Source organism: Perognathus longimembris, chromosome 1 (genome assembly GCF_023159225.1).
Source record: "Perognathus longimembris pacificus isolate PPM17 chromosome 1, ASM2315922v1, whole genome shotgun sequence".
Taxonomy (NCBI): Eukaryota; Metazoa; Chordata; class Mammalia; order Rodentia; family Heteromyidae; genus Perognathus; species Perognathus longimembris.
The window spans coordinates 8,033,891-8,060,926 of record NC_063161.1 but is presented as its reverse complement, the minus strand read 5'-3'; the positions used below and the strand labels follow the sequence as shown (position 1 = coordinate 8,060,926).

Genomic DNA, 27,036 nt, shown 5'->3' with positions numbered 1-27,036 from the left:
AAGCCCGGCCTGGCTGCCTCCTCTGTGGGCCGGGGTAGGGCGCAGCGACCCAGGGGCTGGGCTTGCGGAGGCCGGGGCCCTCGCCCAGCCACTCGGCTGGCTGTGTGTTGGGAGGAGAGCTTGAGACGTGGCCCAGCGCTCTGCCCAGGGGCCAGAGGCCGAAGCCTTCCCCCCCCCCCCCCCGGAAATGGGGACCCAGGGCGTATCCCCGCCCCCATGCTCTTCCACCTCCCCTGTCGCGTCCTCTTCCTCACGGCCTCCCCCTCCCCTCGCCTGGCGCCTCAACTTCTGACAGGGCTCCCCTCCCTCCCTCCGGCGTCCCTGGCCCGTCCCCAGCCTGCTCCTCTGGAGCCCAGGGGTCTCCAGCCCCCCAGGCCCTAAACCACCCTCCAGCCCACCCCCACCCGGCTGGGGCCTGTCCTCCTGGAAGCCCACTGGGGCCCATGGTGGCTGGAAAACCTCAGCCAGTTCCTGTTGCTGCTGCAGCCAGCCTGCCTTCCGGGGTCCCTGTAGCTCACCTTGTTCTCTGGGGGGGGCCCCCTCTGCCCCACACACCGCCACAGCCCCACTCCACCTGTCCTCTCCAGCACCAGCTTGCGGGATCCCCCATGTGCCACAGCCCCCCGGGGCTCCGTGCTTTTGCCTCCTGGGATGGTCTCATGTCCCCTGGCTGCCCCTGAACCCCAGCCCACGATGCGTCCCCCAGATAGCTCTCCCTCACCGCCCGCATCCAGATCTTCTCCGGCCCCTGGAACGGTCGCCAGGTGCAGGGGTGTGGAGGGGAGGGGCATGCTGACCCAGAGACCCAGCCCTGGTGCACCCCCGTGAGGACCACCCTGTCCTGTCCGGTGCTTGCTGACTCGAGGTTCCTGAAGGGGCTACCACTCTGTCCCTCTCTAAAGCCACCCCTGGCCTTCCTGGAGGTTCCGCAGGGACCCCGGCCATATTCTGGAGGCTCCACGGGGACCGCGGGTCTGTGCGGGTAGGGGCAGGAGGCGGTGCGGGGCCTCGGAGGCCAGGCAGGCTCGGTCAGCCTTTTATTCACAGGGCAGGCAGCTGGTCCCCAGTGAAGCAGGAAGGCTCAGGTGGGCAGGGCCCTGTGGGTGGGGCTGGTGCCACCCTTTGGCTTACATGGCAGCCGGTCCCCTTGGCATTCCCCAAGGCTCTGGGGGGGTCCCCTGCACACCCCACCCCACTCCCCCAAGATGTGCCAGGCACCTCCCAGGCTGGAGTCTGCTGCCCCCCCCCCCCCCGGGGTGGCTCTGCATGCCCATGGGGACAGGGATCTTTGACACTGAAGCAGGGACCTGGAAGGAAACAGCACCCTCAGCCAAAGCCCCGCCCCGAGTCAGCGGGGGAGGGGGAGTGGGGGAGGAGCCCTGCTGGGCCCAGCCCTCCTCTCCCCCAGCCACCCCATGGCAGGGGTCAGGACTCCACTCCAGCCTCTGCAGGGCCGCTCGTCTCCAGAATACTTGTTCCTGGGCCTGGTGGGGACCCGGGGCTCCTAGGCCAGGCCCGCTCCTCAGGTCAGTGTCTGCTGGATCCAGCCGATCACTCCCGTGATGCGAGTGTAGACGCCAAAGTAGTTGGGCCGCCCACAGCCCAGGCCCCAGCTGACCAGCCCGGCCAGGAACCAGTGGCCACTGGGCTCCTTGCAAACCAGCGGACCCCCGGAGTCACCCTGGGAGGAACAGGCGGTTGTGTCAGGGTGAGGGTGCCCTGCCTCCGGGCTCCAGAGGTGACCCCAACCCCTAGAAACTGCCTCCTGACACCCTTCCCCACCCCCAAGACCAGCCCAGCTTGGCTGCCAGGGGCTCCGGGCCGCGTGTCCCCCCATCCCTGTGCTGCCTCTGCGTCTGCGGGGGCCGCCCTCCCTTCCTCCAGCTGGCCTCTGCCCTGCCTGACCCCAGACCCAGCGCTGAGTGGCAAGGGGCAGGTCTGGGATGGAGCTGAGACCCGCCCGCCCACCCCCCCAGCTTCCCATGCCCTCGCACCCCGCGGAAGTCACCTGGCAGGCGTCCTTCTTGCCGTTGCGGTAGCCGGCGCAGAGCATGCGCGGGGTCACCTGGTAGCGGTAGGCCTCGCTGCACAGGTCCTGGGGGACCAGCTGCACGTCTACCTTCTGCAGGACGGTGCTCGTGGGGCCTGCAGCCAGGGCAGGGCAGACATGAGGCCCGAGGCTCCGGGAGCCCCTGCCCTTTCTCCCGTGATGCTCATCTCGGGGGTGGGCAGGGCAGGTCCCTTGGTCTCCCCTGCTCTGTCCACCCTCCCCTAGGGGGTCGAAGTGTGGCTCAGTGGTAGAACGCTTGCCCAGCATGTACCAGGCTCTGGGTCTGACCCCCCCCCCCAGCAATAGCTGCCCCCGCCCCCCCAGATCTGAAATCACTGGTGGTGCCGCACCCATGTTTAAAGCCACACCCCTGAGGTTTCAGAGCAGGGCTGCAGACGCTCGAGTCTGATTATCATCCACAGAATGCGCCCTAATGCACGTCCCTGGCTTCCCGGAGCCCTACCCCCCACCCCAAATCCAGTCAGCACTGCTGAAGACCTCCCTCTCCGTGTGTGTCGGTGAGCAGAGGAGTCCCTAGCCTGTCCCTGCGTCCCCTGCACATGCCCAGTGACCCAGATCCTTCCAGAAGGAAAGAGGGTCGAGGGCAGGGCCTGCGATCGCATTACCGATCTGACTCCCTAAAAGCCTCCGCAGCCCTGGGGCCCACCCCAGCCTCCTCCGGGCCCAGGCGGGCACCTGTGCCACCTCCCGCTGGGCACGTGCCCTCCCCCCGCACCCCCCCCCCCGCCTCGTGGCCTCTCTCACCGCCCTCCCGCAGGGCGCCCCAGCCTGTGATCCAGCAGTGCAGGCCCGGTTCGAAGAAGTGGGAGCGAGCAGGCAGGCAGACGGGGCGCACGGTGGCGGAGCGCACCACGGGGTGGTCCAGCTGCAGCAGGGCCACGTCGTAGTCGTGGCTGTCCTCCTCGTGGTAGGGGTGCAGCAGCAGGCGGCTCACCTTGAAGGGCACCTCGCCCGGCCAGCGCGAGTTCTGCCGCACCTTGCCCAGGAACACGGTCCACAGCGCGGGCGACGCCATGCTGGGGGGGGGGGCGGGAAGGCGCCCTTGTGACAGCCAGCCACCCCCGCCCGCGCCCGCCCGCCACCGGGAGCCCGCCCTCCCTCCCTCCCCGCCCCTTCCCTGCCTCCAGCGAGGCGGTGGCCGCGGTGCAGAGCGCTCTGCCCCCTCTCGGCCCCCATTCACCCCTCCCTGGGCGAGTGTGTCATGAACAGGAACCCCTGAGATGGGGGATGTAGCAGAACCAGCCCAGTGGCAGGCACCCCCCCCCCCCCAGCTAGTTCTCTACAGACTGGGGCTGCTGGGACCCCAGGCTCCTCCTCCTCCTCCCGAGCTGCCCACCGACCCCTGGGTGCCTCGTTCAGCACCCTGTGGGGTGGGGTGGGGGAGGGGCCTCCCTTCACCTGGAGGACGGTGGGGTGTTGGGAGCAGGGTTAAAGACACGGACCGGGAGAAGGCAAGCAGGTGCCTGTAGAGGGCGCTAGAGAGCCACCTGGCACAGCAAATACTGCTGGGTGAAGGAACAGGTGGACCATGGAGGGAATGAGTCACAGACCCGCCGAAAGGCAGATGCCACAAGAAGGGCCCAGAGGGGTTAAGCCATATGCAGGCAACACTGGGCGGAGCCAGGCGCAGGCCCGGGACTCCTCCCCGGCCTTCCCTCCGCTCCCTCTCACCTATCCTCCTGGAAGCAGTGGGCTGCCGTGACCACCCAGCGATCCGCGATGAGGGCCCCCCCACAGATGTGCCGGCCTCGAACCTGAAGGCTGGCTTGCCACGGCCACTCCCCCTCCGTGGACACCGCCCCGCCCACAATGCGGCTAGAAGGCCCCTGGAGGCCACAGTCTGTGGGGAGGGGGTGGGAGGGGGGAGAAAGAGGGACAGAGAAAGAAGGAAGGGAAGGGAGCAAGAGGCCATCCAGAGGTGGTGAGAGATTCCCTCCAGCGGTCCCAGGAGGACCTCCTGCCGTGCCCCACCCCTTCAGCTCTCCCAGTTCCCCGCCCACCCCCCCCCTGCCATGCCCTCTCCCCCTCCAGCTTGGGGGAGAGCCTGCCCCCCTGCCACGCCCCCAGCAGGTAGTGCTCACCGCAGTGGAGCTCATCAGAGCCATCCCTGCAGTCCTGCTGCCCGTCACACTGCGGGTTGGGCTTCCTCACGCAGCTCCGGTCCTCACACTGGAAGGTGAAGGTCCCACAAGGCACTCCTGGTGTGGAGGGGTGGGGGCGGGCCACCAGAGGTGGGTCTCTGAGCCCCAAGGAACCCTTCCAAAGTGAGGCCCAGGAAAATGGCACCAGGAGAGACCAGGACACAAGGGGGGCGGTTCTTGATCACCCGGAAGAGTCCCCAGAGCCTCCCTCGGGCTCTTCCACAGGTAGGACATGGCTCCCCACCCCAAGCTGGTAGGAGAGCAAGTCTATGTGTCTCTTTCAGATGGGAGCTACTGAACATACAGCAATGTAGTGTGGACAGGAACAGAGACAGTTGGACAGGTTAGTAAATGGGCGGCTGAATGAGTGATTGTACAAAACGATGGACAGACAGGGTGATGTTGAAGACCAGAAGACGGATGAGTGGGGTGGGTGAATGGATGGCTGGATAGGTAATGAGCAAGAGGGTAAGCATGGTGGCTGGCCAGCTGGCTGATGGATAGATGGACAGATGCATGGATAGATAGGTGAGTGGATGGACAGGTGGATGGATGATTGTATGTGAATGGATGGATGGGTGGGTGGGTGGATGAATGGATGGGTGGGTGGACGGATGGATGGATGGATGAGGTGGGTAGATGGATGGATACATGGATTCGTGGATGAAGTGGGTGGGTGGATGCATGGATGAGGTGGGTGGGTGGGTGGATGGATCAATGGGTGGATGGATGGATAGATGAGGTGGGTGGGTGGATGGATAGATGGATGAGGTGGGTGGGTGGGTGGATGGATGGATGAATGGATGAGGTGGGTGGGTGGGTGGATGGATGGATGGAATGGATGGGTGGGTGGATGGATGGATGGATGGATGAGGTGGGTGGGTGGATGGATGGATGAATGGATGAGGTGGGTGGGTGGATGGATGGATGAATGGATGAGGTGGGTGGGTGGGTGGATGGATGGATGGATGAGGTGGGTGGGTGAGTGGATGGATGGATGAGGTGGGTGGGTGGGTGGATGGATGAATGGAATGGATGGGTGGGTGGATGGATGGATGAGGTGGGGGGTGGGTGGATGGATGGATGAGGTGGGGGGGGGTGGATGGATGGATGGAATGGATGGGTGGATGGATGGATGGATGGATGGATGGATGAGGTGGGTGGGTGGATGGATGGATGAGGTGGGTGGGTGGGTGGATGGATGGATGAGGTGGGTGGGTGGGTGGATGAATGGAAGAGGTGGGTGGGTGGGTGGATGGATGGATGGATGAGGTGGGTGGGTGGGTGGATGGATGGAATGGATGGGTGGGTCGATGGATGGATGGATGGATGAGGTGGGTGGGTGGATGGATGGATGAATGGATGAGGTCGGTGGGTGGGTGGATGGATGGATGGATGAGGTGGGTGGGTGAGTGGATGGATGGATGAGGTGGGTGGGTGGGTGGATGGATGAATGGAATGGATGGGTGGGTGGATGGATGGATGAGGTGGGTGGGTGGGTGGATGGATGGATGAGGTGGGGGGGTGGGTGGATGGATGGATGAGGTGGGTGGGTGGGTGGATGGATGGATGGAATGGATGGGTGGATGGATGGATGGATGGATGGATGGATGGATGGATGGATGGATGAGGTGGGTGGGTGGATGGATGGATGAGGTGGGTGGGTGGGTGGATGGATGGATGAGGTGGGTGGGTGGGTGGATGAATGGAAGAGGTGGGTGGGTGGGTGGATGGATGGATGGATGAGGTGGGTGGGTGGGTGGATGGATGAATGGAATGGATGGGTGGGTGGATGGATGGATGAGGTGGGGGGTGGGTGGATGGATGGATGAGGTGGGGGGGTGGGTGGATGGATGGATGAGGTGGGTGGGTGGGTGGATGGATGGATGGAATGGATGGGTGGATGGATGGATGGATGGATGGATGGATGGATGGATGGATGGATGAGGTGGGTGGGTGGATGGATGGATGAGGTGGGTGGGTGGGTGGATGGATGGATGAGGTGGGTGGGTGGGTGGATGAATGGAAGAGGTGGGTGGGTGGGTGGATGAATGGATGGATGAGGTGGGTGGGTGGGTGGATGGATGAATGGAATGGATGGGTGGATGGATGGATGGATGGATGGATGGATGAGGTGGGTGGGTGGATGGATGGATGAGGTGGGTGGGTGGGTGGATGGATGGATGAGGTGGGTGGGTGGGTGGATGAATGGAAGAGGTGGGTGGGTGGGTGGATGGATGGATGGATGAGGTGGGTGGGTGGGTGGATGGATGAATGGAATGGATGGGTGGGTGGATGGATGGATGAGGTGGGTGGGTGGGTGGATGGATGGGTGGATGGATAGATGGATGAGGTGGGTGGGTGGGTGGATGGATGGATGGACAGATAAATGAGATGGATAGATGGGATGGATGGATGGATTATGATGGGCGGGGGGAGGTAGGGTGAGTAGCTGAGTGATGAACAGATGGATGGATGCACAGATGGATAGGTGGGTGGATGGACAAGTGGATGAATGGATGGGTGGGTGGATGGATTGATGGATGGATGGATGCGTGGATGAGGTGGGTGGGTGGGTGATGGGCAGGGGGTAGGTAGGGTGGGTAGCTGTATGGATGGATAGATAAGGTGGGTGGGTGGGTGGGTGGATGGATCGATGGATGGAATGGAATGGGTGGATGGATGGATGGATGAGGTGGGTGGGGGGGTGGACAGATAATGAGGTGGATAGATGGGATGGATGGATGGATTATGATGGGCGGGGGGTAGGTAGGGTGAGTAGCTGAGTGGTAGATAGATGGATGGACGCATGGATGGGTAGGTGGGTGGATGGACAGTGGGCTTGCTGGCACAAGAGGAAGCGTGCAGAGGGCTGGAGTGCGGCCGGGCCCTTCCCTACCTTCCCGGCACTGCTCCTCGTCGCTGCCGTTGAGACAGTCGGGCTGCTGGTCGCAGACTCTGGACAGTGAGACGCACGTGCTGTCCTCGTGGCACCGGAATGTGGCTCTGCAGACTGTGGGGACGGAGTGGGGCAGGTGGGAGGAGGCCGAGGGCCAGGCTGGGACTGGCGTGTGCACTGTACCCCACAGTACCAACCTCAGATCCTCCACTCTGGGCACCTGGGTCTCACAGCAACCTTCTGAGACCCTCCTTACACCAGTGGAAGCAGACAGGACAGGACCTGTCCCGGGTCACCTGGCTGAGCACCAGGCAAGGAGCCCTTTCCCAGCACCTCGGTGGGTGGATTCCCCCACAGGGGTGCGCATCCCCTTCTCTGACCTCTCTCCCCACAGACTGAACACCGAAGGGGTGCGGTGGGGGCATCTCCTGCCTGGCCGCCTGGATGGCGGCTATAGGGGAAGGAGCCAGAATGGAGGCGAGAGCTATTGTGGCAAAGCAGCCTGGGCTTGGAGAAGCAGCAGGACCCTGAGCTCCACCCGAGGCCCAGGCGGGAAGACGGACAGCTACCTGTCCGCGCTCCCGGTGTGGGAGGGAAGGAGAAGCCTCCCCTTGGCTGATGGTCCCTGAGGGCCCCTGGCCTAGCAGCCTCCCCCTTCATGGCCCGGCCCTCCCTACCCACCCCCCACCCTCAGCTCCTTTGGGGAGGCCTAGCCAGGACAGCTGGCTGGGGTGTTGGCCTGAGGAGCATCACCATGCCGGGAGACCCAGTCTGTCCCTGTCCCTGTCCCACAGGGAAGTGGGGGGGGGGGGGGAGAGGAGGGCTGGGCAGGCAGGCCTGCTCACCACAGTTTCTCTCATCCAGGCCATTCGGGCAGTCCTTGATCCCGTCACAGGCAGGGACACACAAGCCGTTCACAGAGCAGAGGAACTCTCCAGGGCAGGCTGGGGGCCCGCGTGCGGCCGTGGGAGCCAAGACGACGCCATTAGGACATGCACGGCCGCGCGCACACGTGCCCCTCTGTCCCCACACGTGCATGTGCTTCTGGGCACCCGGGCACATGACCCTTCGGGCACACACATGCACCACACATGCTTGTGCGTAGGAGAGAGTGTGTTTGCTCTTGAACACACAGGACAGCCCGAGCGTGCTACCGCGCAAAGCCGTGAGTCTGCGCGCTCACGTGCGCGCGCACAACGCCGTCTCCCCCTGTCCAGGAGGGCCGGGGGTGGGGGTGGGGGGGGGTGGGGGGTGGGTTCGGGGACGGGGCCCGTGCCCCGCCTGCTGCACTCACGGTCTGACTGGTTGTACAGGCTGTAGTGCACCTGCACGCCGGGCCCCGTGAGCGAGATCTGGGACGTGAAGTTGATGGTGATGCCCCCCGAGGCCAGCACGGGGATCCTCTCGGCGTAGGGCTGCAGGGTCCGCAGGCCACACAGCCTAGGGGGGACCAGAGGCGACTCAGGGACGCGAGGGCTGCTTTCCCAGCGAGAGGCAGGCCACAGGACGGGGGAGCCAGCCACGGGGAGCCGCACCCCAACCCCTGCTCCTCCTCTCGGTGTCTCCTCACCCTCAGAGCTACCTTCTAGAAAGCAGCCTGGCTAGGCCATTCCCTTGCTGGAGAACCTTCGCCCCCCCCCCCCACCCTCCCGGCCTGGAGGATCCATTCACGGTCTAGACTCCAGCCAGGCACGGGCGAGCCGACACTAGCAGGGCGGGCTGTCTCTGAAGCTCACTTCTCTTGGTCGTTTGATCAGGAAATGATCACTGAGTCCACCTGGGGTCAGGCAAAAGCTTCCGTGTCAGAGGAAGCGAGGGGTCCTGACTGCCTGACTGTGCCCGGCCTATGTGGGGTGAGGGGTGCAGTCTCCCCATTCCAGCACGGGCTGGCTCCCTAGACTCTCTGGGCTCAGTGCAGGAGGGGGAGTCCACCCCGTTACAGAGCCCACAGTCGGGTCTCCAAGCACGGCCACACCCAGGTGACCCCGCTATCCCTGGGGCCCTTGAAGCCCCAGGAGAAACTCTGAAGAGCTCTGTTCAAGTGGGTGGGGGGCTTCCACAAGGAAACAGCCCCGCAGAGGCCGGTGGGAGACTCCCCACCTGGGGGCACGGGCAGGACACCCAAGGATCTGTCATGTCACAGAGCAGTGGGGCCACCGCCCAGCGGCTGGGCGCTCCCCACAGAAGAGCTGCTCGTCCATCCCAAGGGAGAATGCCCCCATCCGCCCCCGGCGACGACCCCCAGGGAAGGGAGCACCCCGCAAGCCCACAGGATTGACTTTCAGGTGGGAGCCGTACCCCAAACGCAGGAGGGCTGAAATGCCACGGAAGGGAAAGTAGAAAGAGCCAGGTTCCGGCGTTGGGGGGGGCGCAGGGGGTGTCCCTGTACAATGGGGTTATCCATCATGCAAACCACCGTCCCCCACAGCAGACTGCCTGGCCCCAAGGCCTGTGCTCCCTCAGAACTCCACAACAGGCCGGGCACCGGTGGCTCCCGCCTGTCATCTTAACGACTCAGGAGGCTGAGATCTGAGGATGGCAGTTCAAAGCCAGCCCGGGCAGGAAAGTCCATGAGACTCCTATCTCCAATGAACCACCAAAAACAAAAGAAAATCCACAACAAGAGGAGCCCTTGACAGTCAGTAAACAGTGAACCCATCCTCACTCCCCCGTGCGGAGCCGGGGCTCAGCCTCACGCCTGCCCCTCGGCCACCTGACCCCAGGCACTTGGGGCAACTCCACCCGCAGGGGGCAGAGTCTTCAGCCCAGCAGAGAAGCTCCTGGGGGAAGCACCCAGAAAGGTGAGGATTCCCAGCTCCGCACCGCAGGACCCCAGGGGGACTGGGGACCCCCTTTTCACTGCCCCATGAACCTCCTGCACCCCCACCCACCCGAACCTCCACCCCTGCCACCGAGGCCAGGCCAAAGCCCCAGCCTTTCCACAGGTCCATCCCACTAGCCATTCTCAAAGTGCAGTCCAGGGAACCCTAGGGGGGCCAAACGTCGTTTTCACCGTGATACTCAGGGTTCACGTGCTTCGTCTGCCCCGCTTCTCTCTCAACAACCACCGTGCAGCTTCCCAGAAATGCAGTATACGCTAGCATAACCAACTGAAGGCTGACGCAGACAGGAAGACGCATTTGCGGCCGATTAGGCCACTCCGTCAAGACAGGAACACAAGGATGGAAAATGGTATTTGCATCCTGAAATTTTTTGGCTTGGAGAAATATAATTTCTTTTCATCAAATGTTACTTTGGTTAACATTTCACGGGCATGTGGTCACTTTAAAGGAATTACAGTAGCTGCCCTTGAATATATATGATATGTTAGGTGTACATGCATAAAATATATAGGTATCATATATAAGGTCATATATCACGTGTAGTTATCACATGTATTTACATAATTTAGCGAAGCCTGTTGATGGTAATAACTGAGAACAAAATGGAGCAGTTATGAAAATGTAAAAGATACTGAACATTCATCAATTATTGCTGGGATCTTCCACTCACTATTTTTAGATCACAGCTTACCATAGGTAGGAGAGGCTGTAGACCACAGGGACTACTCTAACAAATATTTCATAACTTTCTCAGGTTTAAGAAGGCTGTCACAGGGCTGGGGATATAGCCTAGTGGCAAGAGTGCCTGCCTCGGATACACGAGGCCCTAGGTTCGATTCCCCAGCACCACATATACAAAAAATGGCCAGAAGCGGCGCTGTGGCTCAGGTGGCGGAGTGCTAGCCTTGAGCGGGAAGAAGCCAGGGACAGTGCTCAGGCCCTGAGTCCAAGGCCCAGGACTGGCCAAAAAAAAAAAAAAAAAAAAAAAAAAAAAAAAAAAAAGAAGGCTGTCACTATGGGTATACAATCCACATAAGGAAAATCTGCTGTATGAGATCCGTCATGGTCAAGGAGGGAAAAGGGCCGGGAGACTCACAGCCGGGCTGCACCGACCAGGAACCAGGCACCACCAGGGGGTGCCACTGAGCAAACCTGGCCCCTGCCCCTTTCTGGGGAAGAACCACTGGGTGGCCGCTGGATGGAAGGAAGGGCATGGGGAGGAGGGAGGGAGCGTGGGCGGAGGGACGGGAGGGTGGCACCACTTCGGGGATGTGACCCCGGCTTGGCGTGACCCGGCCCCGTTCCAGGTAGGACCTGAGCAGAGGGTTTCTAGGAACACCTGTGTTGACACGGCCAGCTGTGGGCTGGGCCCCAGGTGCTGGCAGTGTCTTTGTCAGCCCGGGCACTAGGCATGGTGTGGCTACCCGGGGTTGCCGGCCCTCCAGGGGCTTGGGGAAGGAGAAGGATCAGGCCTGGGGGGGGCAGGGCTGCAGCTCTACCTGACCTCGTGGCTGGTGGTGACAGAAAGGGTTGGGCAGATCACAAGAGAGAGACGTCACAGCAGAGGAAGCCGGCCAGGGGCAGGTTCCGGGAAGGCGGGGGGGGGGGGGGGGGCCTGAGCTACCCGGGGAGAGAGAGTTCTAGGAAAGCAGGCAGCCAGGAGGCAGATGTCAGCAGAACAAGTCACTAAAGGGCACCGGTGCTCTGCGGGCCAGGGGGAAAGCAGAAGTCAGGAGTGGGTGGCAGAGGGTTAGTCAAGGGGCACGGGCAGCCCTTCTGACCCACATGCCGCCAGCTGCGGGCGCTGACCCCTCTGCCCTGATCTCTTTGAGGGCCATCGGGCCTCCGCACCCCCCAGAACCCCGCCCCCAGCCCTTCCTGCCCCTCCCCACTGCTCCCCCGTCCTGCCTCCACCACCCACAGGGCAGATTTTCCAGCAAGTGCTAGCTCAGCCACAGAACTTCCCAGCACTGGGTTGATTATGGGGTGATCGTTATCAAACCCCACGGCACCCCAAGGAGGGCTAGCCTGGGACCTCCCTTCCACGCCAGGCACTGGGTGAATTAATGCATGCATGGTGCTGACGGAGGGCCAGGGAGCAGCTCCGTGTGGAGCTGGGCTGTGTCTGGGCCTGCGTGGTCCACTCCTCCACAGGAGAAGGGCTGCTTCGTGGCACTGGCTTTTTAACCGTCTACCTATCACTCATCCATCCATCCATCTGTCTACCACGTTTTGGTATGGAACCCAGGGCCTGACGCACGCCAGGCAGGTGCCCTGCCGCTGAGCGACCCCCAGCCCTCGTGCTCATCTTTGAGACAGGCCCTCCCTCCCCCCTCCCCCTCCTCCCACCCCCCCCCCCCGCCACAGCCGGGAGAGGTGAGTCCTTGCCCAAGTAGGAAGCAGAAGTGTTCTGGACTGGGGGCGGCTCTGCTCCGGTCCCCTTCACGCTTACCCCACAGACCGCAGGGGTGCTCAGAAGAACCCCAATGGCCAGATGTCCCCGTGAGCATCCTCTACCTGCAGGGAGGGGGGAATGCAGGGTCTTGCCTGGCCTCGCCCTGTCCTCACCCCTACCCCCCGTCACTCACCCTGAAATCCATCCCCAGCACTTAAAGACAGAGAAGACAAGGACAGACCTCAGCCCTCCTTGGGCCTCAGTTCCCCCCACCCCACCCACTCAAGGGTGAGGACTAGGATGGATGACCAGGGCATCACACACCGTTAGCTCCAAGGGTGAGAAATGATGGGGGTTGGGGGGAGACCCCCCCCCCCGTTCCCTGCTGGAGTGGAACTCGGGCCTGTGGCTCCACCTCAGCCCTTGGTTACTTTTAATGAAGGGTTTCCCGCCTGGGTTCCACAACAAAACTCCAGCTATGGCGACGCAGGCCTGTAATCGCAGCTACGTGCGCGGCAGAGGTAGGAAGATGAAGGCCCAGGCAGCCCCGAGGAAGAACTGGAAACTTTGCCTGAAAAATCACTAAAGCAACACTGGACTGCAGGCATGACTCAAGTGGTAGAGCGCCTGCCTGGCAGGTACCTACTCCTGAATTCAAACCCAGCCATGGCAAACAAACAAACAAACAACAAAATCTGGGGAGCCCATCCCCCATCCCCGCCCAGCTCCTCCCGGCCACAGGGGCGACGCGCTGGCGTCCCTCTGTCTGCAGTGGGAGACGGTGCAGGACAGGCCGGGCGTGGCCTCACCCGGTGCCTGCTCTCCGGTTCCTAGGGAGGTGCCCATTGCCGATGTCCGCTCTGGGCGCTGAGCCCCCTGAAGACCAGCTCTGAGGAGCCCCGTGCCCAGGACCGCTCCCCACGAGGCTCACAGGCGCCAAGCCCCACCTCTTCCCCGCACACCCCCCCATCACCACCCCCCGGGGCCTCTGAGACACCAGAGTCGACTGTGAGAGCAGGCCCAGCCGAGCTCTGCGCCTCCATTCGCAGAACGACATCCAGAGCCCGCTCCTGTTGCTCCACACTTGACACAGAGGGGCGAGGAGCCCCGCACCCCTCAGCCTGGGTGGGTGCAAGGGGCCGTGAAGAACAGGGCGGCCAGGCCACAAATGCCCCTACTCCTGTGTGTGGGGAGTGCAGCCCAGGCCCGAGTCCCCACGCCAGCCTGTCACCCCAACAGCCCAGACCAAGTCCCAGCACCAGCCTGTCACCCCAATAGCCCAGGCCTGAGCCCCTGCACCAGCCTGTCACCCCAACAGCCCAGACCAAGTCCCCGTACCAACCTGTCACCCCAACAGCCCAGGCCTGAGTCTCCGCACCAGCCTGTCACCCCAACAGCCCAGACCAAGTCCCAGCACCAGCCTGTCACACCAACAGCCCAGACCGAGTCCCTGCACCAGCCTGTCACCCCAACAGCCCAGGCCTGAGTCTCCGCACCAGCCTGTCACCCCAACAGCCCAGACCCGAATCCCCGTGCCAGCCTGTCACCTCAATAACTCAGACCTGAGTCCCCGCACCAGCCTGTCACCCAACAGCCCAGACCCGAGTCCCCACGCCAACCTGTCACCTCAATAACTCAGACCTGAGTCCCCGCACCAGCCTGTCACCCCAACAGCCCAGGCCTGAGTCTCCGCACCAGCCTGTCACCCCAACAGCCCAGACCGAGTCCCAGCAAGCCTGTCACCCCAATAACCCAGACCTGAGTCCCATTCCCAGCTTGTCACCCCATAGCCCAGACCCAGGACACAGTGTTTCCCACTCTCTAGTCTCAGTCCGGAGAGCGTTCTGGGAGTCCCGGGGCGGAGCCACCTCGCTGAAGTGCCGCCCTTCCCGCCACCTTGGTTCTGGCTGGACCTTTGAGCTGGACAAGCATCAGCAAGGTAGCAGTCCACAGAACCCCGGAGAGCCCCAGCCTTCCCAAGCCGCCATACTGAATCTTCCAGGCTCAACATGTGTGAAGCCAAGAAGCCAAGCAGTCTAGCGTTGAGTTCTAAGGTTCACTGGTCAGAGCCCAAGAGCCCCCGCAGGGGAAGGGAGGTCAAGATGAGCCTTCCCACCTGGGGCACTCCCCACCCCTGTTCAGCAATGGCGGCTTCGGGCTCCCCCTCCTCCCCACAGTGGGGTCGGCCCTCACTGAGATGCCACCCAACCCAAGGCATCTGAAGTGTGTACAAGGCCTCTCAGCAGAGGGGGGGGGGGGATGGGACCAGAGGTGGTACCCGGCCTCAGCCCCCTGGGTGGGCATCTGTTGGGGGAGGGGGAGGAACAAGGGTCCCCGCAGCGGTGGTACCTCCTGTTCTGGATCATCCACTGGCCGTGGGTACAGGGCAGGTCGTACTTCTGCCTCCGCAGTGCATAGGCGTCAAACCACAGGGCCAGGCCGTAATCCAGAGAAGGCACCTGGGAGAGAACAACACAGACAGAAGGCGGACCACTGGTCCACGGGTCAGAACAAACAGGAGGCCCTGGTCACAGGCAGGACACTCCCCGTCCCGTCCTGGGTCCCGAGGCCGGGGGAGGGGGGCCGCGGAGGGCGGGTGTGCGGAGGGGGCGGGCTCACCGTGAGGTGCCAGGAGCAGTGGGTGCTGGGCGAGTAGTAGCTGGGGAAGTAGGGGGTGCTGAGGACGCCCTGCACGTCCAGGCGGCCCTCCAGTGTCAGGTTCACCTGGCAGGCTGGGCGGGAGAACGGCCATCGGGTGAGGCCGGGTCCTTCCCCCACCCACCACGCCGCCCGTCAGGTGGGGGCCGGCGGTGAGGCCCCCCCACCGGAACGGCAAAGCCCGTGCTCTGCGGTGGCTGCCTGCGTGCGGGCCAGCCTCGGTCTCCTCGTCCGCAGAGTGGGGACACCGGAAGTGCTCCGTGAACACCAGCCACGCCAGCGGTGGCTCAGCACCGGGCAGTGCGCAGACGGGTCTGCCAGCCCGCCAGGCTAGGCTGTGGCAGCTGGGGGTGCGGGGGTGGGGGGGGCCTGTCCCCTGTTCTAAGACAAGGAGGGAGAGGAAGGCTGGGCTGTCACCTGGGGCTCCCTCCGCGGCCCTGGCCCCTCTCCAGTCTCCTCCCTGCCTCCCCTCCAGCCGGTGCCAGAGAACCCAGGAGAGGCCAGCTGGGGACTGGGGTCACTGCTGGACATCCTGGCATTGACCCACGAGGGAGGGGCACTGGGCAGGGAGGGAGGGGGCGGGGAGGGGCACTGGGCAGGAAGGGAGGCGGAGGGGATGGGCACTGGGTAGGAAGGGAGAGGGAGGGGAGGACACTGGAAGGGAAGGGGAGGGGAGGAGCACTGGGCAGGAAGGGAGGGGAAGGGGAGGGGAGGAGCACTGGGCAGGAAGGGATGGGGGAGGGGAGGGGAAGCAGGCCTCCTCTCCAGCTCCAGAAAGGAGTCTGCCAGCCCAGAAGCCAGCGGGCCACAGCATGGGGCGGGAAAGAGAACCAAGGGCCGGAGGAGGGGGCCAGTGGGGTGGGGAGAGACCAGGGGTCGCGTGGGAAGGGAAGACCCGCCCTGGACACCTTCTCCAAGGGCTGAGCCTGCAGATAGACAGGGCCAGCAGGGCCGGGAGGGGGAGAGAGTGAGAAGGAGGCGGGGGGGGGGTGGTGGTGAGGGCAGAGAGGAGGGAAGGGAGGAGAGGAGGGAAGAAGAGGGAAGAGCGAAGGCCAAGGGGTGGGTGAGGAAGAAGATGGGAGAAGCCAAGGAGCTTCTAGAACCTTCTCTCTCCTGGGAGTGTGTCGTCCGTCCCACCCCTCCTCACCCTGGAAGGCCACGGGCTGCACGGAGAGCGTGAAGGGGTCGACGTAGCTGTGCAGGCCTTTCTTCCACACCACGGCCATGACGGCGCCCGACGCCAGCACTTCCAACACAGGCTCCTGGCGACTGCAGCCATAGACCCTGGCGGGGGGGGGGGGGGAAACGGAGAAGGTTCCAGGGCAGAAAGAGGACAGCAGGGGCAGGGAGGACACGGGGGGACCTGTACACCTAGTCCACCCTCTCTGGGTCCTGGGAACCCAACTGGGGGCCCCTCTGAAGGTCAACCAGCGCCCCAGAAAGAGAGGAGGAGCTAACCAGGCTGGGAGCTCACAATCCACGGTGGCAGCGCAGTGACCCACTGGGGGTCCCCCAGACCCCTCGGCCTCCTGGCAGAGAGACCAGGCTGCCAGCCTTGACCCCTGACCTTCTGTGGGGACTAGGTCAGGGAGAGAACAGGTGTGTGACCTCGGGGTCCCGGGGTCCCCCCGCACCTGCTCTGAACAAGCAAGGCTAGTGTGTGTTCGCATCCCAGAGTCACCGACGTCCAGCTGTCTCCCCAGCTCCACCTCCCCGGAGGTCAACTGATCCCTTTCCAGATGGACAAACTTGGGCCCCACCTATCACTGGCACGGACAGGCACACGGTGGGCCCTTCCCACCCCCACCCCCCCAGTGGGCGCTCCCCACCTACCAGGGGTGCCCCGACTCCTCCATGCCTTTCCCTAAACAGACCAACATGCAGGAAGCTGGACACCTGCCTCCCACAGCCGCTCAGGGCCTGGCCGGGAGCATCCGTGCTGGAACTCGAGGCGCCCGGGCGAGTGAGTACCTGAGCCCCCCTTTCCCCCGCCCCCACCCCCCCCGTGGGCCTCGAATTGCCCTCCTCCCACTGGAGTGCCTTTCCCATCTTGCAGGGGTGGCCACGGACCCTGTCCCAGCCCCCTCCCCAGTCAGCCTTCAGCGCTGACCTGCTCCTCCCCGCCCCCGCGGTGCCCCCCCCCACCAGCTCAGCACCCCTCCCCCCACTCCCCAACCTCCCCACCTCAGCCTCTGGGTGAGGGCCCTAGAGCCTGAGCCCGGCTGCCGGAGAGGCGACCGGTTTGCTTGGAGAATGAATGATGGATGCCCGGTGGAAAACCCCGGGGGCGGGGAAGTTGGGGAGCGTCTGACCTTCCAAAAGACGGGGCGCGGTGCCCGCTTGCGCGCCCATCTCGCCGCTGCCTGGCTCCCTTTGCCCCAACTATGGATCTCACGGCGGCCCCTCCCCCCCCCACATACACAGGAGGGAGGAAGCCGGTGTCCCCCGGGGAAATAGGAGGAGGGAAGGGGCACTGTGACCTCTGACCCCCCCCACCCCACCCCTCGGGACTCACGAGGTGATGAGCCGCTTCTCCAGGGGCCCGGCCACGTCGTACACGGCCAGGCGGTCTCGGCACTCGGCCAGCGTCCACTCGAGCCGGAGCTTGAGCATGAGGTCCTCGGGGCCCTGCAGGTGCCACAGGCAGCTGGACGCCAGCTGGTCCGGCCCCTTCAGCTGGAGGGCCTGGCCCCGGCCCACGTAGGTGTAGCGGTAACAGCCTGGAGGGGGAGGGGACGGACCCCAGAGGGGTCAGGCAGATGCACAGCCAGGGAGATCGGAAGGCACACACAACATGCCCCGCCCACCTTTCCGTCTCCCCTTCCCCTCCCTGTCCACTCCCTCCCCCACTCCCTCCCTCCCCCACCCACGCTCTCCTCCACGGTCAGCTCACTCAACTCTGTGGGCTGGGGGGGGGGGGAGGGAGGGAGGGCAGGGCGCGGGCCGGGGACACGGAGGACAATGGCCGATAAGAGACGAGGCAGGCCATGAGGACCCGGGAGGCGAGGGCTCAGGGCCCTGCCCGAGGGTCACCACTGTAGGAGCAGAGGCCACGTCGGGAACGGACCTTGGAACGGCCTTGCTCCTGCCCACAGACGCTCCCTGCGGCCCAGGGCCCAACAGGGAGACACGGTTACTCCCTCCCCACCCCCCCCCCCCCCCGAAACACACAATGTCTCCTTTAAACCCCAGCGCAGCCTCAGAAGTAGGGAAGCTGGGCGCTCTGCAGGAAGGCTGGCTCCTGTCCCCGCCCCCCTCCCCCCCCCCCCCCCCCCCCCCACGCTGGTGTTCCCCGAGAGACAGCGAGCAGGAGGAAGGGACAGGGCCTCTCTGACGGCTGCCTTCCCCCGCCAGCCTTGCTCCAAACTAACACATTTAATAATTCCTGGGCTGGGGAGGGGTGGGGAGGGGGGGGAGAGGGGAGTCATTCGAAAGAGGCGTGTCTTGATCTCTGCTGTTAATCAGAAAACGGAGATCTGGGAGTCTAGGTTTGAAGCCAGCCCAGGCAGACAAATCTACTCTCATCTCCAACTAACCATCGAAAAGCTAAAGGCGTGACTCAACGCGGAGGAGGGCCAGCCTTGAGCCCAAGAGCTCGGCAGGAGCACAAAGCCCTGAGTTCAAGCCCCGGGAGAGGCACACACACACACACACACACACACACACACACACACGCACACACACACTGTCGGGGAGCCTGACACCCCAGGTTGTAGGGAGGAAGTAAGTGAAGGCTTGTGCATTCACTTCACCTGGGGACCCCACAGATTCCTCCTTCTTTCCAACTCTGAGCCTGTTGCCCACCCAGGAAGCCAGTTGAGGAGAAGAGCCGCTCGGTCCTCCCTGCAGTGGGCCTATTCTCGGGGTCACAGCCCTGCATTCACCTCCATTCCCGGGCCGGGGCACGGCCGGTTCTCCCCTCCTCTGCCCGACTGCTCTTCCAGCACGACACATGGGATGCTGACCTCCCTGGGCAGATGGATCTGCTCTGAACAACTCCAAGGGCCATCCAGGGCCCTGGCCTGGAGGAAGGGCTCCCAGAGGGCCCCAGCGGTGGGCACGGAGACAAACAGCAGGCACAGAAGGACTTCCAGAGACATGGAGGCACCCACACACCAGAGGCAACACTTGGTGCGGGCCAGGCCACACCTGTCCCCCCCCCCAATGTAAACACACGGATGGGAAGCTGGTCCTAGCTTCAGCCCTTCCCGCCTCCACCTCAATTCCCACCAAAGCCCCGCAGGGCCATCTTGGGGTGATCCCAGGCCGACCACGCTAGCAGAGGGACAATGCTGCCGGGGACCTTCCACGGGAGCCGTTTCAAAGCAGACAAACTAGACCGGGACTGTAGTAGACTTGGAATCTGCATTTGCTGAGAAGCATGCAGTCCTATCTTGGGCCTACCAGCTAACAGAAGGCAGCAGAAAAGCTCGACATCCCTGCCACCATGTCGCACCTGCCTCTGAGTCTCTGTCTCTGTGTGTGTGTGTGTGTGTGTGTGTGTGTGTGTGTGTGTGTGTCTGTGTCTGTCTGTCTGTCTCTCTGTCCTGCAATCCCCTTGGAATCCAGGAAGGACAGGAACCGGGTGACAGCATCTTGATGACAAAGGATCAAAAACTACGCCCAGGGAAAGATCAGCAGATCTAGTCAGGACAGGGCAGAGCCCTCCCCCCACAAATGAGGCCTAGGATGCGGACAAGAGGTCTTCTCAGAACTCACAGGGGTGGCCTGGGGCAGGGATGGGCCATGCTCTGCAGTCCCAGCTTCGTTGTCTGCACCACTGTCAGTGTTTCTTTGGGGTGCTCAGGCCCCCCACAGACCTGCCAGCACATCCTGAGGCTGCCAGGTGAAGATCTCTGAGCCCCGGGTAAGTTCCCTGTGCTGGGAAAGCACCGTGCCCAGTCTGCATTTTTTAACTCGGGATCTTTTGGGTTTGCTAGGGTGGCTGGATGCCTCTATAGTGTTTTCTTGAGGGTGATTTTAGAGATGGGCCTCATCGCTTCCCCGGGCCTACCGCCATGGGCCACCACGCCCAGCTTCACTCCCAGGGGAAGAGTCCTGGGGACGTCTCTGCCCGGGCTGGGCTGGACCTGCAATCCTCTTCGTCTTGGCGTCTCATGTCGCTTGGGGCTGACAAGCGCATGGCCACCGCACCCAGCTATAGGCTGACAAGTGTCGGGGTGGGTGGGGGGTGGGGGATGGGGGGAGTCCCATTAAACTTTTCTAGCTGGGCCGGCCTTATTAAATCTTGACCTTCACATTCTCAGCCTGGCACACGCAGCTAGGATTATGTATGGGGTGAAGCCACGGGTATCTACCACGGCTCTAAGCACGCATGCTCGTGATCACAGGTCAGGAGGAAGGGAAGATCGAAAAAAAAGGCCTAAGGAGGATTTCCCCTGCCTCTCTCCCTCCTGCCTCAACAGCTCCGGGCGGAAAACTCCAGAAGGTATCAAAGGAATCTGCACGCGGAAAGGCCTGTGTTCAGGATGACACGCGGCCCTGCACAACTCCAGGAGTCTGCAGACCGCGGCGTGGGCGGCACGCTCGCTCGCGTGTGCACCAGGGCACCCCCGCTGCAGCAGCTACGCACGCCCACACGCAAGACACACACTTGTTCACACCAGCACAGCCAGCCTCGCTCAGAGTCCCGGTCCAGGGCTCCCCGTTACCCACGATAGGAACCACATACCTCCCCTCCCCTCCTCTCACCGCCCCCCTACCCCGAGAAGAAAAGGAGGCCAAGGAAAGCGTCAGCGCAAAAGGAAAGCAGGATAAGGGAGAACGTAAGCAAACAAAATAAATAAACGTCTCGTACCCAGCGTGGAATTCAGCTCAACTACGTCTTTCACGCTGGCTTCTGTTAAAAGGGAAAGGGACAAACAAATAAGAACGGAACATAAAGCCAAAAACGCAGTGGAAAATAAAAAGCAGGGGCGCGGGGGTGGGGGGGTGGGGGGTGGGGGGGGGAGGGGGCAATCGGGAGATCCCGGGACCAGAGCGGGGCTGGTGTGAGGCTCTCTGGCCTGGTGCCCGGGTCACCTCTGGGTCCCTCTGAGCCCCTCCCACGCACGGCCGCCCCTGTCTTGCAGGTCCATGCACGTGCCCCCCTCCCAGTACTGACCGAGGAGGACCAGGCCCTCGGGGTCCAGCTCGTACTCCTCCCTGTAGGGAGCCGGGGCCGAGCTATTGGCGGCGGACAGCAGCTCCTCCACCAGCAGCTCGCGCACCACCTCGGGGTTCAGCGTGGGCCGGAGGTGCTCCGGCATTTGGAGGACGAACCAGAAGAAGCAGGTGAGGGGCCCCTCCCTACGACAGGCAGATGTGGGGGGGAGAGGAGGCTGGGGGAGACTTCCGGTTCTCCTGCCCTATCCCACGCCGTGGCCCAGGCCCCACCAGGAGTGTTTCCCAGCCCTGTCTTGACTCCCCACCCCCCACACCCTCACTACAGGAGAGGAAACTGAGGCACTCGGGAAAACTCGGGGAAAGGGATCCACAGTGCTGCCCACTCCGTCCCTCACTGTCTCCATATGCATCAGCGCCACGAGGCCCCTTCTGGCTGCGCCCTGGGGACTGGAGTTCGGGCAGGGGTTCTGCCGGGGCCCGGAAGACTCACCCGAAGGAGTAGACGGCGCTGGAGTTGTAGAACGCGCCCAGGTGGGTGCTGGAGATGAGCTCCTTTAGCTGCAAGGAGGGAGAGCACCCCGCTGGTGGCCGCGCCCCCCCCCCCCATCCCGTCAGTCCCCTGACAGTCCCACCACCAACCTCACACCTGGTCCCCTCCACCTTTTCATGCCACACACCACCTCCCCCTGCACCACTCCAGCTTCTTCCCCCCCCCCCCCCCCAGCCCCCTCCTCTCCTCCCAGGCACAACAGCTGTTCTTAATACCCTATGGCTCCGATGCCAGTGTGTCACCCAGACCCAGTCCCCAAGTGCCTGAATGGAGCTGTGGCCCCGTGAGCACCCCCACCAGCCCCCTGGGCCCCTCTCTCCAGCCGATCCCCCCTCCCCCCATTGCCTACCATCTTCTGGGCTTTGGCGGTTTCACTGCGGAAGGCACTGGACTCCCTGCGGGCCAGGTCCTGGGAGAAGTGGCGGTTGAGGACCCGGATGCTGCCCGAGTACACCTGGCTGACCGTCACCTCGGCCTTGTACCCTGTGCAGGAAGGAGCCACCCACAGAGTCACCACCCAGGACGGGAACAGAGGGGACAGGCTCCTGCCTCCCGCACAACTCCCGTGGCTGGGCTGGGCCTCCACCCGGTCTCCCAGGCACCGTCCTTGTCATTGTCACCATCACCCAGTGACAGATCCAGAGCACGGGTGACGTGGAGCTCAGGACTGCCGCGTGGGCCCAGAAGGTCAAGGTCGTGGGTCGGCTCCTCGGTGTAGCCCCCAACTCGCCAGGTTCCCCGGGCGCATGGAATGTATGCATAGACCATGAGCTTGGTGAACTGGGACGGTGCGAGTTGGAAAGAGGGAATGGGAGGGCGGTACACCTCCAGCAGGTGCAGAGGGCCTGAGGCAGAGGGATCATGGTAATCATCAGGACTATGAAAGGTTGTTTGGCTGAATTAAGGAGGGGGGGGCGGCATATGAGGCTGCACTGTCCCCAGTGGTGTTGGAGTTTCACCCCCAGTACAAAGGAAACTAAGAAGGGCTTAAATCAAAGCTGATATCATCAAGTTTCCAGCTTGCAAACCATTCTGGCTGATAGAAGGAGTAGATTCAGCCTGGTGTTGGTGGCTCGTGTCTGTAATCGAGCTACTTAGGACACCGAGAGGCGGAGACGGGAGTTTCCTAGTTTGAAGACAGCCCAGGCAGACAAATCTGAAAGTTTACCTCCAGTTAGCCAGCCAAATGCTGGAAGTGGAGGTGTGGCTGAAGTGGTAGAGTGCCAGCCTTGAGAGAAAAAGCCAGGTGAGAGTGCAAGAACCTGAGTTCAAGCCCCAGTACTGGCACACACACACACGCACGCAGAGTGGACCTACAGCCCTGGTTTATACTCCGATTCCCTTACTGGACAAATGTTTATTTCGAGCCTGCTGTGTGTAGAGACTGATCTAAGGCACTTAGAAGTAAATCCGTGTAACAACGAGAAACAATAAGCCCAGAAGAGATTGTGAGCTAGTTGACATGGCGAAGGAGGTAGGAGCTGTCCAATCGGGGAAGTTGGGGTTCAGCACGGGGGCAAAGAAGAAGGGGGAATCAGCCAGCCACGCAGGTGCAGATCCGTGGAAAGTATCCCAGACAGAGGGACCGGCAGGTGCAAAGGCCAAGAGGCACAGATTTGCTCGAGTTAGCCTAGAGGCGAGCAGGAGGCCAGCGTGGGGAGAAGAAATGCAGGCGGGGGTGGGTGGGGGGCTTTGCTCTGGGGCGCCTGGAGGTGGGTGAGCGGCGGGAGTAAGGCCAGATAGCTGGTTTCACAAAATGATCCCTCCGCTGCTTTGTGGAGAAAGACCCGCTGCGGAAGGAAGGGGCGGAGGAAAGGAGGAGGACTGGGGACCCCGCGTGCAGCCGGGGGAGGGTGCAGCCGCCTGGACAGGGTGAGGACACAGGCCGCCCAGAGCCCCTGCCCGGCGGCTGCAGCTGGGGCGGAGGGGCCTTGCAGGTGGCGCTCCAGGAACACCGCACAGGACCTGCGGGACATTGCTGAGGGGATCCTCAGGCCGCGAGGGCCCTGCGGGAGGACCGAGCCTCCCACGGATGGGGGTGGGGGGTGGGGGGGAACGGGGAACGCACGCCAAGGGCGTGGTGCTCGTCCAGGGGGAGGGGCTCGAGCTAGGCGCTCCCGCTAGGGGAAAGCTGAGCATGCGCGGGGGGGGGGGGGGGGCAAAGCAGGGGAGGCGGAGAGAGGGCGGGGCCCACGCGGGGAAAGGGGCGGAGCCCGCGCGGAGGGAGGCGGAACGTGCGCGGGAGGGGGCGGGGCTAGCGCGGGAAGGGGCGGAGCCCGCGCAGGGAAGGGGCGGAGCGTACGCTGCGGCTGGGCCGGGTGGGGGAGCCGGGCTGGAGGCCTGGGGAGTGAGCGCCGGGCCGGGTAGCGGGCTGCTACTGGGGGGTTTGGGGGCGCCCGTCGCCGGCAGCTGTGGTTGGACGGCCCCCCCCCCCGCAGCCTTCCGCGCCTCACCGGGGGCCCAGCTCCCCTCCCCGCCGCGCGAGCCTGGCCCTCCAGCCTGGCGCTCCCGGGTTTACCCCGCCACGGAGGCCTGGCGGGGCGGCCCCCAGCCGCGCTGCTGGGGGGGGTGGGAGTGAGGACCTGGGGTCCCCGCCAAGCTGCCCTCCGCGCCCTCGGCGCCGCCCGGGCAGATCCACCCCCCGGCGGCCGGGCCCGGCCCCAGCGCCCCTCGACGGGCCTGGGATTCCACCGAGGTTGATCCAGGAAGCACCCTGCGGCTTTTGCTCAGCATTTAAGCAAGCAGGGGCCTTCCCAACCCCTCAGCCCTCTCCCATGGTGCCTGCCCACGTTACAGTTTCATCTTCGGGTGCCGCCAAAGCGTGAGAGTGCAGAGGGTCCGGAAGGAAGGAAGGAAGGAAGGAAGGAAGGAAGGAAGGAAGGAAGGAAGGAAGGAAAGAAGGAACAAATGGATTTCTGAGTGAATGAATGAGCAAACAGATGGGTGACAGCGAGTGGAGGAATGAATGGGCCAGTGGGTGAACGAACGAGTGGATGACTCCGTAGCTACACTGTTCAGGTGTGCTCTACCCCAGTCGACCCATTCCTTCCCTAGAAGAAAGCCTGGACCTGGCATGGACCAGACAGACTCAGACTCCATCCTTCTGAGGAAGACACTGGCCACCCGAGAGCATGGTGCGATGGATAAGAGGGAGGAAGGAGCACCCGGACTGCTCCTGAGAACCGCCCCCCCCCCCCAGGCGGCAGAGTGAGGGCCATGACACCAGGAAAAAGGGCCCAAGTTAGAGAGGCCCCCAGCCCTATGCTCTCCATTCAGCCAAGCCCTGGAGACCCAGAGGTCACCGCCCTGTGGTCCCCTCCCCAGAGGAGCACCCAGGCTGGGCTCAAGTGAGCAGAGACACTAATTGGTATCTGGCACCAGCGATGCCCCTGGGCTCCCGGCATCTGAGTCAGCTGGGCTGGCTCTGAGCCTCGGGAGGAGGGGGGGTCCCCCCGGAGGAGCTGGCAGGGGCCAGCCATGTTTACCCTCCTTGCTTGTTGGGTCCCCGGGCCTGGGTGTGACAGAGCCCTGCGTCACCAGCGGGTGGAAGCAGGAAGCAAACCTGGAGCCCCTCCAACAAAACCCAGCATGCCCACCCCAAGGTGCAGAGGACAAGCCCAGGCGCGGAAGGGCCTTGCCCAGGATCACTCAGGGAGTGTCCAGACATTTTGGGGATGCAAACCTGCCCTACTGTGCACCCCATGGTCACCCCTCCCTGGGTGTCCAGATGGACCCACGTAGTTACCTAGGAAGTACCAGAGTATCACCCCCGCCGATGCCAACGCCGCCAGGACCAGCCACAGCGGCGCCAGGCGGAGGAAGTCCCGGGCTTTCCTCTTGGTGTCCTCGGGGCCCCTGAACATCCCCTCCGGCTCTGCTTCATCTCCGTCACCTCCGTCGCCCTGTCCACCAGCCGCCTGGGGGGCCTCGGCCCTGGGCATCCTGGTAGGAAAAGAGCAAAGCTAGAAACCAGCCTGTCATTTTTTTTTGGGGGGAGGCTTTGCTGAGCCCTGGCTAGGTAGGCCCTCCCGTCTCCCCCACCTTTCCCTTCCTGTGGTGCCCCTGACCCAGTGGCCACAGACAGAAGTGGGGCCACAGGGGTGAGGGTTGCAGAAGCCTGCCTCAGTTTCCCCTCCATGCACAGTGTGACCAGTGGGCTCCCCATAGCACCAGCAGAGTCCTTTCCCCGGAGCGCCGAGCCTGCCCTGTGCCGAGCCACCCTCTGCCTCCCCAACCTCTCAGTCTCTTACTGCCAGGGAAGGGAACAAAAGCCAATGTTCATTGAATGACCTCATTCGTCCTCGCATCGCCCGGGGAAGCTAGCTAGCTAGGGTCCTCACTGTCCCCGCGCAATCCTGTTCCTCAGCCTGGGTACCCCAGACACCTCCTCCCAGGGAAGCCTCCGAGTGCCCCTGGGTGCTCTGCCTCCCCTAACATGAGGAAACCGGGGCCAAGGGTGTCCTAGCAACAGCTTGGTCCAGGGCTTTCCTGGCCCCATCTTCTCAGTGCGGTCTGGATACCTGGCATCTGACAGATGAAGAAACTGAGGCCCAGAGAAGCTACGTCTCTTGCTCAGCATCACAGAGCAGCAGGTGAGGGTTGCGGGTTGTCCAGTGTGTGTGCACAATGCCGCACTGACTCTGGAGACTGCCAGAGGACAGCCACAGCAGGCCTCCGGGATTGGGGGGGGGGGGTCCTCCTAGACCACTGGCTGGCCGGATCCAAGGCTCCAGGGCCCGGCTGGTTGAGCTTCCTCCCTGGTGACCCTCAATCTGATCAATCTCATGTCTAGCTTTGGCCTTGTCTCTATTTGATAAAGACCTGGCTGTAGCGGTACCAGGGACTCATCCAGGAAGCTGCGATCTGAAGAGCATGGTTTGAAGGTAGCCTGGGCAAGGAATCCTGTGAGGCTCTTTATTGCCAGTTACCCAGCAAAGAGAAGTGGAGCTGTGGCTCAAGTGGTAGAGTACTAGTCTTGAAAGAAAAAAGTTAAGGGACAGCATCCAGGCCCTGAGTTCAAACCTTAGTACTAGCATGCACACACACACACACACACACACACACACACACACACACACACACTCAATCAATGACTGAGCCGCCTGGCAGGTGCAGTAGTGCATGCCTGTAATCCCAGCACTTGGGAGGCAGAGGTAGGAAGATGGCAGCCAGGGCTATGTAAACACGGGGCCTGTGTCTCGTTCAGCACGAGGCCTGCCACAGCGTGAAGGATGGACGACAGGACGGGTGGCGGGTTCAGCTAAGACGGTGGTCCCAGGTGCAGGGGGTTCTCCTGCAGCTTCGGGAAGTGGGACTTGGGCATCGCCGTGCAGGAGCCGAACCAGCCGTGGGG

At 63.2% G+C, this 27,036-nt stretch overlaps 1 protein-coding gene across 1 annotated transcript in view; it reads right to left on the bottom strand.

The window, feature by feature from the left end:
- Positions 1 to 1,420: 1,420 nt before the first annotated feature.
- Tmprss6 (transmembrane serine protease 6) overlaps positions 1,421 to 27,036 on the bottom strand; it is a 28,138-nt gene continuing 2,522 nt past the window's right edge. Inside the window, exons 2-18 of the mRNA XM_048349423.1 lie at positions 25,429 to 25,625; positions 22,033 to 22,166; positions 21,624 to 21,691; positions 21,132 to 21,316; positions 20,826 to 20,867; positions 17,523 to 17,727; positions 16,155 to 16,291; positions 14,969 to 15,081; positions 14,699 to 14,808; positions 8,406 to 8,551; positions 7,957 to 8,055; positions 7,112 to 7,225; positions 4,153 to 4,269; positions 3,743 to 3,911; positions 2,816 to 3,087; positions 2,009 to 2,145; positions 1,421 to 1,681 (exon numbers count right to left, since the gene is read on the bottom strand). Of these exons, the coding sequence (XP_048205380.1) occupies positions 1,523 to 1,681; positions 2,009 to 2,145; positions 2,816 to 3,087; positions 3,743 to 3,911; positions 4,153 to 4,269; positions 7,112 to 7,225; positions 7,957 to 8,055; positions 8,406 to 8,551; positions 14,699 to 14,808; positions 14,969 to 15,081; positions 16,155 to 16,291; positions 17,523 to 17,727; positions 20,826 to 20,867; positions 21,132 to 21,316; positions 21,624 to 21,691; positions 22,033 to 22,166; positions 25,429 to 25,624 (2,403 nt within the window). The 5' untranslated portion in view covers position 25,625 and the 3' untranslated portion in view covers positions 1,421 to 1,522. The remainder of the gene's footprint in view (positions 1,682 to 2,008; positions 2,146 to 2,815; positions 3,088 to 3,742; positions 3,912 to 4,152; positions 4,270 to 7,111; positions 7,226 to 7,956; positions 8,056 to 8,405; positions 8,552 to 14,698; positions 14,809 to 14,968; positions 15,082 to 16,154; positions 16,292 to 17,522; positions 17,728 to 20,825; positions 20,868 to 21,131; positions 21,317 to 21,623; positions 21,692 to 22,032; positions 22,167 to 25,428; positions 25,626 to 27,036) is intronic.